The 16,663-nt window shown below is 40.8% G+C and overlaps 1 protein-coding gene across 1 annotated transcript; it reads right to left on the reverse strand.

Annotated features, from left to right (window-relative positions):
- Nucleotides 1-291: 291 nt before the first annotated feature.
- On the reverse strand, nt 292-2,000 carry LOC138636047 (general transcription factor II-I repeat domain-containing protein 2A-like). Its single transcript, XM_069723853.1, has one exon. It carries the CDS (start codon nt 1,901-1,903, stop codon nt 491-493), a length of 1,413 nt encoding a protein of 470 aa, XP_069579954.1. The 5' UTR covers nt 1,904-2,000; the 3' UTR covers nt 292-490.
- Between the last annotated feature and the right edge of the window lie 14,663 nt (nt 2,001-16,663).

Below are 16,663 nucleotides of genomic sequence, written 5' to 3' on the forward strand. Positions count from 1 at the left end.
AACTTGTTCACACTTTAACTTTGTTCCACAAACAAGGAAAAACAACAAACAACTTAACAAGTTTTATAGAAATACTGCAATACAACAAACAATAACTTGTTATGTTTTCCACCTCATTTTACCTCTTCAGTGCGAATAATCCAGTCTGTTCTGGGCTTGAACAAGGGCATTGAAATCTGGCTGAATGTCTGAGGTGGCTATGCGAAGGACAGCTCATCAGTGATAGAGGATCTGTGTTTGGATTTGTTGAACTTCATCACAGAAAATGTCTGTTCACATACATAGGTGGATCAGAATCCTCTGAGCATGCCTCCTCAGGTGTGGAAAGTTCTCCTCTTTGAGGGAGGAGTAAAAGTCCAGCAGTGAGACTGACCTGAAGTGCTCTGCCAGAAGTAGGTCAGACTGCAGGTCAATGAGCTCCATCTGAACATCGCTTGGTGCATTGTCCACACTGCAGTTGAAGGGAGAAGAAACCATGTGCATTTCACTCTCAAGAGTTTTGAAATCGCCTCGAAAACTCTCCATGCAGTGCTTCTAACTTGCTTGAGTACTTGTGGAGGTGATCGGCTGATCTTGTGGCTTCCTTTAGTGTTGGCAAGTGGGTCAGAATGTTGTCCTTCACTTGGCTTGAGAGAAGCTGCAACTTTCCCATGAAAGCCGTCACTGCACTGTACATCTCATGCACAAAAAGGCCCTTGCGCTGCAGTTTGACATTCAGTTCGTTCATGAGTGCAGTCACATCCACAGCGAATCCGAGGTCTGCCACCCAGTCTTCATCTGAAAGTTCTGGGATGTCATGTCCTTTCTTCCCACAGAAATTCTGAATCTGGTCTCTCAGGTCCCAGACACTTTTCAGTACTTTGCCCAGGCTGAGCCACCTGACGTTGCTGTGGTAGCTTATGTCACCATGTTCACTCTCATTTTCCTCCAAAAGTGCAACAAATTGTCTATGATTTAATGCTCTCGCTCTGATAAAGTTAACTGTTTTACTTACAGCATCAACAACATGGTTAATTTTTAACACTGTCTTACACAACACTTCCTGATGTATAATACAATGCAAAAATGTCAATTTCTGCACAGGGTTAATTTCTGTCACTTTATCCTGCATCCTCTTTAAAAGTCCAACATTTTTCCCCGTCAGATTTCGACAACCATCTGTTGTCACACCTGCCAGCTTGTCCCATTTCAGTCCTAACATGTCCAAACACGCATTTACCTCTGTGAACAAGTCATTACCTGTGGTTGTCCCTTTAATTGACTGCATGGCTGCCAGCTCCTCCGTGATTTGAAAGTCTGCAGTTATCCCACATAAGAAGATGAGCAGCTGGGCGGTGTCACGTACATCGCAGCTCTCATCCAAAGCCAGCGAAAAACAGTCAAAGTCGGCCGCTCTGTTCTTCAGCTGAAGCTCCAAGTTTCCAGCGATGGTCTCAACCCGCCTCGTTACAGTGCGTCGGGAGAGTGACACGTTCTCAAATGCGCCCCTCTTCTCCGGGCATATCAGCGCAACAGAGTCCAATAAGCACTCCTTAATAAACTCTCCATCAGAAAACGCCTTACTTTTTCTGGCGATTTTGTGAGAAATGACGAAACTTGTCCTGACGGCTGCATCTCTGGGGGTGTGAAATTTGGCAAAAAGTCCTTGTTGGGTTTGCAGTTTTACCATCAACGCATCAGCCTCCCTTGTGCGCTCTTCATCAGACAGATTCCGGTATTTATCCTCGTGCTTCGTCGTGTAGTGGCGATTCAAATTATATTCTTTAAACACAGCAACCTGTATACCACAAATTAAGCACACGGCTTTACCTTTAATTTCTGTAAAGAAATACTTGGCAGTCCATGTCTTGTTGAAAACACGGCATTCGTCATCAACTTTTCTTTTTTTAGCATGAGCTGACATCTCGGGGGTAACCGGGCATCACTTGTCGCTGTGCACCTTCACTCACAGGTTACACACGGACATACGTCCATAAATAACACTTTTCAAAATAAAAGCAGCACAGTTGTATTGCCCGCACGACATAGATGTTTTTTAAAATGTATTTTGTAATTTGTGATTGCCGCTGTTCACATTCACTCACAATCACGCACGCGCATACGTCCACATGGAAGTAATACAAATAACGCTTTTCAAAACAAAAGCAGCACCATTGTATTGCACACTCGACATAGATACTTTTTTAAATTTATTTTGTAATTTATGATTGGCCTCACGCGGGCCGGACAGGGACGCACAAAGGGCCGGATGTGGCCCGCGGGCCGCAAAATGCCCAGGTCTGATCTAGAGTAACTAAGTGATTACAGAAAGAGTTTCTGAGGTGTTTAGGACCAAGTACAACTTCTGTTTTGTCTGAATTTAGAAACAGGACGTTTTTGGTCATCCAGGCCTTCATGTCTTTTCGACAGGCTTCAAGTTTTACTAACTGATTAGTTTCATCTGATTTTATAGAAAGATATAGCTGAGTGTCATCTGCATAACAATGGAAGTTTATGCAGTGCTTCCTGATGACATCTCCTAATGGAAGCATGTACAAAGTAAAAAGTATCGGGCCTAACACTGAGCCTTGTGGAACTCCATAACTAACTCTTGTTTGTCTGGAAGACTCATTGTTGACATGGACAAATTGGAATCTATCTGATAAGTAGGATTTGAACCAGTCTAATGCAGTTCCTTTAATCCTCGTAACGTCTTCTAATCTCTGTAATAAGATCGTATGATCAATCGTATCAAAAGCAGCACTGAGGTCCAGAAGAACAAGTACAGAGATGAGTCCATTATCTGAGGCTAATAAAAGGTCGTTAGTAACTTTCACCAGAGCTGTTTCTGTGCTATGATGAACTCTAAAGCCTGATTGAAAATCTTCAAACAAATCATTCCTTTGTAAATGATCACAAAGTTGATTTGTAACAACTTTTTCAAGGATTTTAGAAATAATCATCAGGTTGGAAATTGGTCTGTAGTTTCATAAAACAGCTGGATCAAGAGTCTGCTTTTTAAGTAAAGGTTTAATTACAGCCACTTTAAAAGCCTGCGGTACATAGCCGGTTACAATAGATAGGTTGATCTGATCTAATATGGAAGTATTAATTAAAGGGAAGACTTCCTTAAAAAGTTTAGTTGGGATGGGATCTAACAGACAGCTAGAGGATCCAGATGAAGAAATAATTTGAGTTAACTCAGAGAGCTCAACAGGAGAGACATTTTCCAAGTATACATCTGGTCCTACAGTTGCTTCCAGGGCTGCTGTGCTTAACATCACATCAGTGATGGTGGCAGGAAGGGTCTGCCCGATTCTCTCCCTAATAGTAAGAATTTTATTCGTAAAGAAGTTAATGAAGTCGTTACTGCTGAGAGCTGAAGGAATAGAGGGCTCAACAGAACTGTGACTCTTTGTCAGCCTGGCTACAGTGCTGAAAAGAAACCTGGGATTGTTCTTGTTCTATTAATGATGAATAATACAAAGTCCTGGCCTTACGAAGAGCTTTCTTATATATTATTAGACTATCCTCCCAGGCCAGGTGAAATTTTTCTAAATTAGTGGAACGCCATTTCCTTTCCAGCTTTCTAGTCCCCTGCCTAGCAGAGCGTAGTTCTGAGTTGTACCATGGAGACAACTTCCTCTGATTCATTACTCTCTTCTTCAGAGGGGCAACATCATCTAGAGTTGTAGCGGAGATACTGCAGTGTTTTCTACCAGATGATCCACTTGTGTGGGACTAAGATCAACGTAGATGCCTTCCACTGCTTTAACACACTGCATCGAAGAGGATAAGCATGTAACAGCTTCCTTAAACTTGGCCACGGCATTATGTGACAGACATGTACTGTAGTGGGATTTATTCCCACATGCTGTGTAGTCCATTATTGTAACTTCAAATGTAAATAAGAAGTGGTCCGACAAAACAGGGTTTTGAGGAAATGCAAATACATTTTCAGTTTCCATGCCATACAACCGAACCAGATCGAGGGTGTGGTTACCACGGTGACTGGGTTTATTTACATCCTGAGAAAAGCCTATAGAATCTAACAATGAGCTAAAAGTAGAACTGAGGCTGTCATTGTCCATGTCAACATGAATGTTAAAGTCTCCTACTATCATGACTTTATCTGAACTCAGCACTAAATCTGATAAAAAGTCAGAGAATTCAGTTAGAAACTCTGAATAAGGATCAGGTGGGCAATAAACAACAACAAATAGAATCGGTTTCTGTGCTTTCCAGTTTGGGTGTGAGAGACTAAGAGTCAGACTCTCAAATGAATTATAACTAAGTTTAGGCTTTGGATTAATTGATAAACTTGAGTGAAAGATTGCTGCCACTCCTCCTCCTTGGTCTGAATCTCTAGGAATATGATAATTAATATGACTGGGAGGAGTTGCTTCATTAATACCAACATATTCTTCCTGTTGCAGCCAGGTCTCTGTGAGACAGAGTAAATCAATCTGATGATCAGTTATCAAGTCATTTACTAACAGAGATTTAGACGAGAGAGATCTGATATTTAATAGTCCGCTTTTAATTGTCAGATTTTTTTGATCCATTAATTTGGTAGGATACATTTTTATTACATTTTTATTGATACATCTTTTCTTGAGTTTTTCAAATATAGGTCGTCTGGGTACAGACACAACCTCTATAGGATGTTGATGGTTTTGAGTGAGTGACAGCTCTAAAGAAGCTGCAGAGGAGCGTGTAAGACTGCAACTCTGCATCCTGGCCTCAACCCTGGGATGTCAGGTTTTAGGGCTGTTAAGAGACATGGCCATATTTCTAGAAAGAAGAGCTGCACCATCCAAAGTAGGATGGATGCCGTCTCTCCGGATCAGACCAGGTTTTCCCCAGAAAGTATTCCAATTGTCAATGAAGCCCACATTGTTAGCGGGACACCACCTCGACAACCAGCGGTGAAGTGAAGACGTACGGCTAAACATATCATCACTGGTCCGGTTAGGAAGGGGTCCAGAGAAAACTATGGAGTCCGACATCATTTTTGCAAAGTTGCACACCGATTCAACATTAACTGATCATTGTATTCCGTTTGTATTTACATTTCACTCAATGTCTCAACTTTTTTGTAAACAGAGTTGTACTTTCCATATTTCTTTCCTTTGTATTCATTAATTAGTCACTTAAATCTCGCAACTTCTCTGACTACCCTTGATCAGTCAGATAATTTTTGTAGACCTCCCTTTCTCTTAGTGATATACACAAGTCCCTTGCAGAGTTCAGATCATCTCTCATCATTTCGCCCATCTTATGTTCCCTATTGGACAGTTCCTTTTGCCAAAGACACTTTGGTCCTGTGAAGCAGTTTGAGGTGAGAAGTTCCTCTGCATTCATCGAGAGGCATGATCTGCTGGATTGTCTCTGCAACATTAGCCCTTCGCTCAGGGTTTGTACTTGACTCCTTCTGGCATCATGTTTAGATAGCCGGAAATGGCTATGCAATCCACCCAAAAGAAATCTTGTAACATGTTGCTGATTCAAACTGCAAGAATTACCAATTAATTAAAGTCTCAATATCCATGTGACATTTGTAGGTAAAATTGCAGGTAGCAATGGACTGGTCAGATTTGTTGATGACTTGCAGGTAAGTAAATTTACCATATTCAGATGCACTTGCATCTGTAAAAGGCTGAAACTCAAATTTTTTGACTTTGTCAAAACTTGAAGGTAAGAAATACCTTTCGGTTTGCATTTCAGCCAGATTGGGTAGGTTTCTGATTCAGGACTGCCACTGAGGTCCCACATTTTCTTGAAGTTCCTTCTCCCATCTGATCATCTGTACATTTCTATTTGTTTCCCTGAAAGGACAAAGGGTGCTATGAACCCCAGGTGATAATATATAGAGGCAACGGTAGAAAGCACACCACTTTTTGCTCGCAGGTTGGGTTTAACTTTAACTCTAAATTTAAATGAATCAGATGTGATGCACTATTCTACTCCAAGAGCTCTCTCTATATGTGGTGAATTCAGAGCCATGACTAGATCTTTTATTGCAGCACATTCTTCTTCTGAGATAGTTGCCATTACATTCTCACAGATAGAATAAAACTTGCTATTTGTTCTCGATTCTTTGAGTTGAATGGCTTTCATCTCAATTTGAACATTTTTGAGACTATATAGCCTGATGGTGTGGTTTCCAATAGGGACAAGTGAGTACACCATTATCTGTATCTGTATCTGTTAAACCAATAAAATAATCTGGATCCATACTCCAATGGTGTGGAGCTTAGACCGATGTGAAGGTTTCCGAGAGATTGCCAGTGAAAGAAAATGAGAAGCCTACTACACTGTGGAAAAACAGATAGAGGTAGACAGTGAAAGGCAATGACTGTGAGGATTCCTGTCTGACCCTAGTGTGTTTTCCTCTGTTTTCCCCCCGATTACCTCTCCTCGTGTTTTGTCATTGCCCTGTCTGTTATTGTTGTTGTGCCTGTCTCTTTGCAGTATCCGCTTCCGAATACCTGTCACCATCACGCCCCTCTCTGTGGGCACAGCTGATCCTGATTCCGCTGATCACCGAACTGGCATTAATAATCCAGCCATTCTCTGTCCCGTTGTCAGTCCGTCCGTTTACCTACCTGGTATATCGTCCCCGTAAATTTGTTCGTTTCACTCAGTGAAGTTCCTGTTCTGACTCTGTTTGTCTCAAGCTTACCTGCTGTCCAGTGTTGAGCCACGGGTTCTCACCTGCACGAAGAAAGCGTCGAGTTCGTTCCTCGGAGATCATCTGTCGACGCTTTAGCAATCCTGTGTCGGACCATGGGAAGCCACACAGTGATCCAGCCTGCCCCCTGGTGTAGGACCTCGGGATTCCACACAGTGGAGCCACGGCCACTCGGAAAAATCTCTGCCTGCCTTCCAAGTCAAGTCGCATTTGCGGCAGAGCCAGTTTCCGGCTCGGATCCGAATGGAGCGCGAGGACGCGCTTTCCGTTTTCACGTGACTGTTCCTACTGATCGTACGAGCCCGGAGTGGCTGCCAAGTCTGCTCTCGGCTCCAGAGGTGAGAGAGCAAGGAGGAGCCTGCTCCTGGACATTTGGCCTCTGGCCGCCTCTCAACCTGACTTTGTGTGCTTCACCCTGTTTTTTGTCCCTACCTGAGAGAAATAAACTTCCCTGGTTTTCAAGAAATGGATTCTGTTGTACTGTGTCTGCATCTAGGGCCATTAAACATCTTCACCACATAACAATGACACCCAGTGAACAACCACCAACAGTTATGTTGAAAAAAGGAAAAGACTGAAAACAGCCAACAAGCATAACAAGAGAGGACTCTGCCATAGCATCCTGAACGTATGCTGGGACAATTGGAATACGCATTGGGATTTGTGCATTGTGACCCTTTTGCATTGAGGAGAGAGCAATAGATTTGCTACAGGATGGCCTCCTCGGGGGATACCTTCCAACAAAGGGAAGATGAGAATGCTCTGAATAACAAGCTTTGTATATAAGGGAGGGAAAATGTAAAGATAAATGGTTTGTATGAACCTTCAGCTAAAAATCGTTTTGATGTGTTTGATACAATGTCCTCAAAGGCACGGCCACAGGGTTGAGGCAGAGACACAGAAAAAACAAAGAGAGAAAATGTGGAGTACAGCTGGAGAGGAGAGAGAGGGAATGAAGGGGGATGAGAAGAAAAGGGGAGCGAAAGACAAAGGCATGAGTACACAGGGAATAACCTCTCCATATCTGGGCCATGAAAGCAACCATAGGGGAACCTGAGGGAGCTTTGTTGTGTTTTTGAGTCTTCACGTTCTGTGAGAACACGAGCTTCTCCCCTCAGCCACTCATCAAAAGACAGGAGCTTTCTGATCTGAATGCTTAAGAGCACAAAAAAACCTTAGGAGTAGAGGCAAAAATGAGGAAAACAATACAGTTTCAGTTAATAAGCATTCATTTCAGGAAAACTGGTACAAAATGTGGTCTATTATGTTACGTTGAAGATCAAGATGTCATAACTAAAAGAAATTATCTCATAAATACCAGCTCAAGATCTCATGATTTCAAAATGTTTTATTTTCAATTACATATGGGTTTATGTGATTTACAAATCATCGCATTCTGTTTTTATTTACATTTTACACAGCATCCCAACTGTTTTGGAAACAGGGTTGTTATTTTATTGGGGCCAAATGCCCTGCTCATTTAGTGGGAACAGCAGCACATTTGTTTTCTGTACTGACTACCGGTCTTGCCTAATCACATCTCTTTCTGGTCCCATCCCTCCCCTCATGTTTCTCATGTCAGATGCCATGATTCAGAGTTAAAAACCTGTGGACTGATCGTTTAAATAGGCAGACAAGAAGTTCTGGGCTAAAAAAAAAAAATCAAATCTCTCAAGGTGGCCAAAGTAACCGATATGTTTGCTACTGGGACCACAGTACTACCCTGCTCTGTGCAGCAACAGGAACTTGAAAGAGAGGAGAGCCGTGGCCACTACCAGGCAGAGGAGCAGAACAGTGACAAATGCCCAATTTTTTTTCTCAACAGTAACAATTTCATTACTAAAGAAGTTTATGAAGTCATAACTGCAGCCAGAGGGTTGTTTTTCATGGTGCGGATCTGTGATTCCAATTCAGTGAGCCTTGTCTCCAATACTGAGGAAATACTACAATTTATTATGAGAACCATTACCATTAGAGGAGGCCAAGGAATAACTAAATGTTTCAGAGTAGAAAAGAGTAGAAAAGAAAAGAAGGACCAAAGGAAGAGAGAGAAGCCATCACCGTTGCGTGTTAAATTAAGGTTACATTGTTAACAACTTGTTAAAATGAGTAGCAAGATTCTACTTTAGTTTATTGTTTCATTTTGTTTTGCCTGTTGGACAAGCTTCTCATTTATCGCCTCCAGCACTGGAGATCACTTGTGAGTAATCGAAGAGTAAGAGATTTTGCAAGAGGTACAGAATAAAGCAAATGTGCGTTATAATTCGAAATTAGCCAAATAACAGCGATTGAGTGATGGTAAATTAGGAAATATAAAATGAAATAGCAGACATATTTCCATGATTAGCAGGAATGACAAGTGACACAATACACCTACCGCCAATAATGTTTTTCCAAAAGTCATTGTGATGTCATTAGCTAAATTCCCTCCTTCTGATCAGTGTTCTGGTGATCTTTCTGAAAATAATTCCATCATTAATCAGATCTTAGCGTCAAAGAAAAGTATGTTTGGGGTGTGCATGATTTTATTGACATGCCGATATAGGTGGGCAGGCATAGCGGGGTTCTTCATGCCCCAGCTTCAACATCTTCTCCAAATGGTCCCTTCGGGTCCCCAAAAAAACAAGAGCCAACCTCCAAAATGCCAGACTTGAGGCTTCAGAACAGCAGCTCACAAACTATTGGGTGACGTCTTGGTGTATTGTCACTTAGTTCTTGAAAAAAAATGTATTTCTTCTTTTCTCTTGGTTCTTCTAATTGATTTGACAGAGGTGATGTCTCATTGCAACTCAGCATTTGAATTAGAATCTGATGATAATCAGTAAATTGATTGGTTTAATTCACTAGGGCAGAAAAAAAATCATTCAAAAGTTCATATTTACTTTACAAAAACCAGCCTGATTGTTAATATTTTTTGCTAAATTGACATTAAATCCTTTATTTTTAATTGAGTAAATATTTATGAAAATTATTCTTAATTGTAAATCATTAGTGTAAATCATTTTTGCACGGTGGCGCAGTGGTTAGCATTGTTGCCTCAGAAAAAAGGTTCCGGGTTCGAATCCGGGCCTGAGCCTTTCTGTGTGGAGTTTGCATTTTCTCCCTGTGCCTGCATGGGTTCTCTCCAGATACTCCGGCTTCCTCCCACCATCCAAAGACATGCGTCTCAGATTAATTGGTGGTTCTACAAATTGCCCTTATGTGTGAATGAGAGCGTGAATGGTCTTTGTTTCCGTCTGTCTCTATGTGGCCCTGTGATGGACTGCTGATCTGTCCAGTGTACCCTGCCTTTGCCAAATGTGAGCTGGGCCCCCCTGTGACCCTGTTCAGGATAAAGTGGGTGTAGATCATGGATGAATAGTTCCCAGGGCCCAGAGGCTAAACAATACATCAACATTATTTCTATAATTTAATTATAACCCCTTATTCAGTGAAATCTTCAAATACAGTGCATTAAATGGTGCATAATTAATGTTGTTTGAATGGTGTAAGAATAGGTCACAACACCATTTGTGATGCTGCAGAAGGGGTCCGCTACCTGCTGGATTAATTTGTTGTGGTTTATATTACAGCATTTAGTTTGATGGAAACATTAAGTCCACTATATTCATTCCATTATTTCACAAGTGAAAGCGTGAAAACACTGATTAGAAGCAATCAAAGGCCTCATCAGCTGGAAAATTGTTGCTTTGAACGGTCAAGTCATTCCAGTATTTGGGAAGAAGATGGTGGACAGAAACTTGTGTAAAAACAGCTTTTAATGTGTTCTTCTTTTTGTAAAAACAAAACAAACTACCAGTGACTTCTGGTCACTTAGACTTTCCAGTTTTTGGTTTTCCTAAAATAAAGATGTTCAGTTAGCTTCTGCAAGAAGAATTTATTGTGTGCTGTTTATTATGCATGCTACTGTATTGATCCATATTTAATGAATGACCCTTGGACGATTCTCAAGAGAATGAATGAGCAAAAACAATCAGAGAGTCAAAAACTGAGCAGATACATTCACCCTGTGGGCACAAGATATACTTGCTTTGGTCTAATGGAGAGTAGAGTAACATCAATGTTCTACCTCATGGAAGAACATTAGGAACCAACCTGCATGCTTGGTCGAAGTCAGTCTCAGTGCAGCGGAGACTAGAGCACCTTAATAACACATTGATTAAGTATTGATTTAGCATGCCAAGGCAAACCAAAGCTGAGAAGGAATTGAGTTTTTTTTTCACTATTTATTGATTGTTGGACAAAATGCTTAGTGAATATATTCCACATACAATTTAACCAGTTGCAATTTAGAAAGATTTTGATAGACTACTTGAATGAATAGAAAATCAAGGAAGTGAAGAGACGTGAAAATGGTCAAAAGGGTGAGTTTTAAAATAAAACAGGAAACGCATGAAAACTGAAAGAAACAGAAAAATAACTTCAAGGGGGATGAACTTTGACAGAGATGGCTTGTTATCAAAGGGAGAAGATTGTTCGAAGTCCACATACACATAGGAATAAAACTTTTAAAAAATGTACCAAGAAAGAAAGTAAAATTAATTTACTCTAGCAGCCAACTACTAAGCTATCGGGACCTACTTACGTTTTTAGAAATTACTTTGTAAAACCCAGCATAAAAAAAGATTGAACATTTCTTGAACTACTATAATTTGTATTTGTTCTATGTTGCATTATTTTCAGGAGAATTTTGGATGGTGCCGAAAGGAAGCAATTTCACACCATAGGTCCAGCCAAAATGAGAGGTAGTTAGCAGTTCAGCCGATATACAGTAAATATACATATGCTTTTCTCCTTCACATTATCAGTCTCTGTTTACAGTATTCTTTTAATTTATCTTTTCCCTACTTATTGCCTGTCTGCTTTCAGCTTGTATTACTTCATTCTGTTTGTTTCCTCAGTTATTATTACAGTAATTTAACCTGATTCTACTTTATTTTCAAGTGGACCCGGGGAAGACCTGTCACGGCAGATATCCTTCCTCAAGGATCGAAAAGAACCTCTTCTTTTTACATTTCTTCACTCGGTCTGCCATCTTGACATGTTTCTCTTTCCCTTCTTATTTTTCAGCCATTGACGGCATTTGTGTGCAAAACTCACCGTCACTTCCATAAAACCAAAATAGAAAATGCTGCTTATCGGCATCTGAAACCCATGCTCAAGAAATCCCACATGGAACAATTCGGGTTTTTTTCCCATCCCTAATCCCCTTCCTCTTCTCGTAAGGAAAATGTCAAATACTGTTTCTCTCGTGGGTGGCCTAAAAGAACAGAAAAATTAAAGAAAAACCCATCCCACACATTCCATCAACTATTGCAATTTCTTATTATGATAGCCTGTAGTTATTTGAATCCAAGCTTCCCGTCAAATGCCACTCAGGTATCATTATCTGCGAGAGACTGTGTCACTTCCAGTCGTCTTGTGTCTTACTGACAATACACAGTGAATCTCTGTGTGATATAAGCAACCTATCCCATTGTATAATCAATAATAATTGTATGTCTGTCATGTTCCTTTCTTGTAATTAATGTTCACAGCTAAAGCTATGAAAGAGACTGTGGAGGAAATTCTTCGCCGGAGCCTGAATGCCCCGGTCCTTTCACCAATTGCAGTCATCATAATCAAACAGAGTCTTTGGAGTCTGATGCAATGTAGGTTTATTGAAAATCGTGGGTCTCAACAAACCGATAGTTCTCATGAGAACTGTTCAGGTCCCATGTTGTAGCAGGGCTTTCCCAGGAAGGCACATGTCATTCAGGAGTCCTATTCACTGTAATTAACATGCATGCTACCCCCGATCAGGGGCTGCTGCCTCTGTGCTTATACAATGGGTCTTATCAGGTGAGAAAACCCTCTGACATCTCACAGATGACCCGATTCAATCATGACTGACCCTTGGCACTGTGAATTAGACAAAAACAATATGCCAACTGACTAGGCATTAAAATTAATAGTTTAGTATACATATACAGTATGTGAGTATTACAATTTTTTTTAACACAAGACAACAGTGGGACTGTACATTCCGAACCACCCCCCCCCTCTCGCCCCCCGTGGGAGGCATGGTAGTTGTGTCCAACTATGTAATTTGTGTTCCTCCCTATGACTAACGATGCAATTCACCTCATTTCACTTACCTTTCACCTCCTCACTCGCTTCCCGAGTGATATCCATATTTAAATCAGTTAAATTCAATTTTATTTATATAGCGCTAAATCACAACACAGGTTATTTCATGGCACTTCTATCACATTTCCGATCTCTTTGGACCTCATTCACTTATATCTTTCCAAGAGTTTTCTTCAATGTGCTCTTAAGAAAAGTGTTACCTGTTCTTGAAACCTGGATTTGTTCGCACCTGTGTCCTTACATTGACGAATCCAATTATTCTCACAAGTGGTGTACGGATCGATATGAAAATATCGATACTTACGATTCCAAACATTTCTCTTCCAGTATCAATTTTCTTTATTTGAAATCAATATTTAAAGTCATTAATTTAGAGTGAATGTGTATTTTATTATCACCAGAATCAGTCTAAAACAGACAGGAACTGCTTTTACCTCCTCCCATATGCACACTACGGCTCTGCTCTGAACAGAGTGTCAGCATTTATGAGAGCAAAAGTCACATGAGGACGTAAGTCAGTTTGAAAACTGCAATAACAGTGTATGTGAAGTGTGTGGGAGGACTGAGGTGCTGTGGCAGCACAACAAAAGTTGTTAAACATCCAAAATGTGATCACAACACAGGCTTTTACCAAAACCTACAAACCATGGCATTCTGTTTATTCAAACTGATACAAATAAATGCCATTAGGCATCCATCCATCCATAATCTATACCCGCTTTATCCTGAAAAGGGTCACAGGGGGGCTGAAGCCTATCCGATGTCTATATGAAGTTGGAGCAGCCAGAGAGAAACCATGCAGGGAGAACATGCAAATGCCGCACAGACATGCCCAAGCCTGGATTTGAACCCGGAACCTTTTTGCTGTGAGGCGACAATGCTGTGCCGTGCCATAAAGCCCTTTATTTGTTTATTAAACAGTCAGATGGGAATGTTCCAGCTGATACATGGGACACAGACTAAAATTATGCTGTCTTTCATTCTAGATTAATGGAACACTTAAACAGTATGTGTTGTTTGTTCACTGTAATTCTTCTCATTTCACAGAACAAAATATTTCTGAGGAAAAGTCATGCAGATTGTTTTTTCCATACTAGAAGAAAAACAAAGGTACAAACATCCAATAAATGTTCCTGTAAGTGCTGGAGTAAAGGAGAAAAATCTTCATAGCAAAACAAAACACAAAGTATGCATACTTCTGCATACCCAGTTATCCGTGATTTCCATGCAATGTTTCCATTAGTAGGATCTTCTTCAGACACTTTCTCAAGCAAAAATCATACGTTGTGTATGTAGTGCTGTATAGAGCTATCTAACAATGAAAAGCTTTTACAGATAATCAGGTCAAAAAAATCACCTACTACTAGACCAAACCAGACAAATGTATCTTCAAACAGTCAGGCACTCATCAACCAAAAAAACTGTTAACAATTGCCAAATGCCAAATGATAACCACTGACAGTTTTGCCTACAATCAACGTAATGGATGGATAGCATTTAAATCAATCAAACTTTATACCACCTCCAATACATGTCAGTGAAATCCAAAGTGCTTCACAAGTCACCGATAAGTTTAACAGTTCAAATGTAAACCGTAAAAAGAAAGGAAGACACACAAAATACAAGCTCATAACACTAACAAAATTATTGAAAAAAAAATAAAGAATAAACATCATTTGAAAATAGAAGTAGGTTTTGTTATCTTGGTGTTACACTTGTATCTGTAATTTACAAAACATAACTTGTCACAAGTTACTTTATTGTAGTCTTTTGTATGATACTTATTTGATTTGATATATTTATTTAGCTTCTTTAGTTTTTCTAGGTTTCTACATTTTCATTGTGGGTAAAGTATTGTTTTATTTCAGGAGCCTTTGACATGGACAAGGCTTTCTGGTGATCCGCAGGAGAGACCTTTGCTTTCTTTCTACCAAGTAATCACTTCCCACTTGTGTCATTACAGCAGGCAGCAGAGAAACTCCACCTCTTTTTTTTTTTATTATTTTTTTATTATTTTTTTTATCTCTGTTTATTTGTTCATTCATCTTATGCAGCTCTGTGTCTGATGGTCTGCCTATCTGCCTTTTTTTCTGTCTAATTTATCCACTTCTCACTTCACCACCTCATTCACTCCTTCTTTTCTGTCCACATGACTATTCCCTGTCGTTGTCTGTCAGTTACTTCCACCTCCTGGCTTTCTTACTCCTCCCTCCATTCCTCCACACCCACTAGTGCAACACTCTTATATGGGCCTCCCGTAAATGCAGACATGTTTGTGAAATGGCTTTTCCTTGTGAAAAATCCCACTGGCCTGCCAATCGCTTATCGTAACTGACAAAGAAATAGCACCTGCTGGTATGGTTTGATGACATTTTTGATAACATATTTAGCACAGAGGCAGCTCCCTGGTTAAATCAAGGGAATACATGACACCACAGCATGTAGTGACATTCTATGTAAGTGGATTGAAGATTGTTTGTCTATGTAGCAAAATGTCACTCTTTTCTAATTACGCCTTATTTAGTCTCCACTAGAAACGACCTGTCATCTATGCTCCTCTGTCAAGCCACATAGGTTTTACCACATAGCTTTACTTGAATTGCATTATCGGACAGCATCAGAATCACCTCCTTTGGCAATAAAAATGTGATGCACAAGACCATGTAGTGGTCAGAGGTACCTGTTTATATTCTTTTAAAGATAGAGACGATGTAAGGTGCCATCAGCTATTTACATGTTTTTCTGGGTGACTTTGCTATTCTTTGGCTCTATTTAAATGAAGCAAGGTTTCCATACAAACTCTTTCAACATAACCACCATAACAGGACATCTGCTTTGGCTATGAGCCATAGATAGATAATGCCCGCATTTCAATTCAGCATCAGTGCAGCTAACAAATTGCTACAAGGAAGCTGCACCTCCTAATTTATGTACTGTATGTCTATCAGGGCGGGAAGTTTATCCCCAATTAAAATAATGAGAATAGATTTTCCTGCTGTTTGATGTCCAATGCACTGAGGATAATCAGTGAGATCAGAGACTTATTAAAGCTTTTGATAACAAATCCGCAGCAATTATAAAATGTTTTTGTTTCCTTTGGTGCTCCTCCAGCTGGTGGCACCCTGGGTGGCCGATGCCAAATTTTTGCACAGCCCAATTCTCTCATGAAACAAAGTCAATAAATTTTTTCCACAAGTCATTATGGTGTCACTAGCTAAATTCACTCGTTCTGATCAGTGTTCTGATGGTCCTTCTGAAAATAATTCTATCATTAATAAAGATTTTAGATAGGTTGGTTTGGGGGCATGATTGGTTTGATTGACATGCCTGGGGTGAAGTCGTGATGCCGGTATAGGCAAGAAGGCACGGAGTTCCTGGGGTGTCAGTCAGATCCTGTCATGAGGTGGTGTTTACCAGGACCCAAATGCAGGCTCACAGACTTAGGTATCGGTTCCAAAATACAGTCTTTATTGCAATAAACAAACAAACCAAAAGGTGGCACCTATCATGTCCACTTGCTTCCAGTCGGGAAGACTCGACCGACAGATCCGAGGAGACACGGCTGGCAGGGCAGCCGGCAGACCAGCGAACAGGACCGCTGGAAGGAACGGAGTCAATAATCCTCCCAGTCGGAAGGGCAACTCCACCGACTGGTGACTCCGACAGGGAGCGCCGCAGGAGGAACAGAAACCAGACGAACGGGACGGACGGGTGACTAACAAATGAACCGATGACCAGAGGAGTGCAGGGGCAGGGTACATATAGTCCGGGGAGGTGATCAGGGAGATGCAGCACACCTGCAGGTGGGGATCAGGGGTGAGTGGCTGCATCTGCTGGGACTGGTGAGGGGCGTGGCCACGG

The sequence above is a fragment of the Brachyistius frenatus genome, unplaced genomic scaffold, assembly GCF_029030835.1.
Source record: "Brachyistius frenatus isolate BFR_SWC_R1_liver_20210118 unplaced genomic scaffold, ASM2903083v1 Contig_348, whole genome shotgun sequence".
Taxonomy (NCBI): domain Eukaryota; kingdom Metazoa; phylum Chordata; class Actinopteri; family Embiotocidae; genus Brachyistius; species Brachyistius frenatus.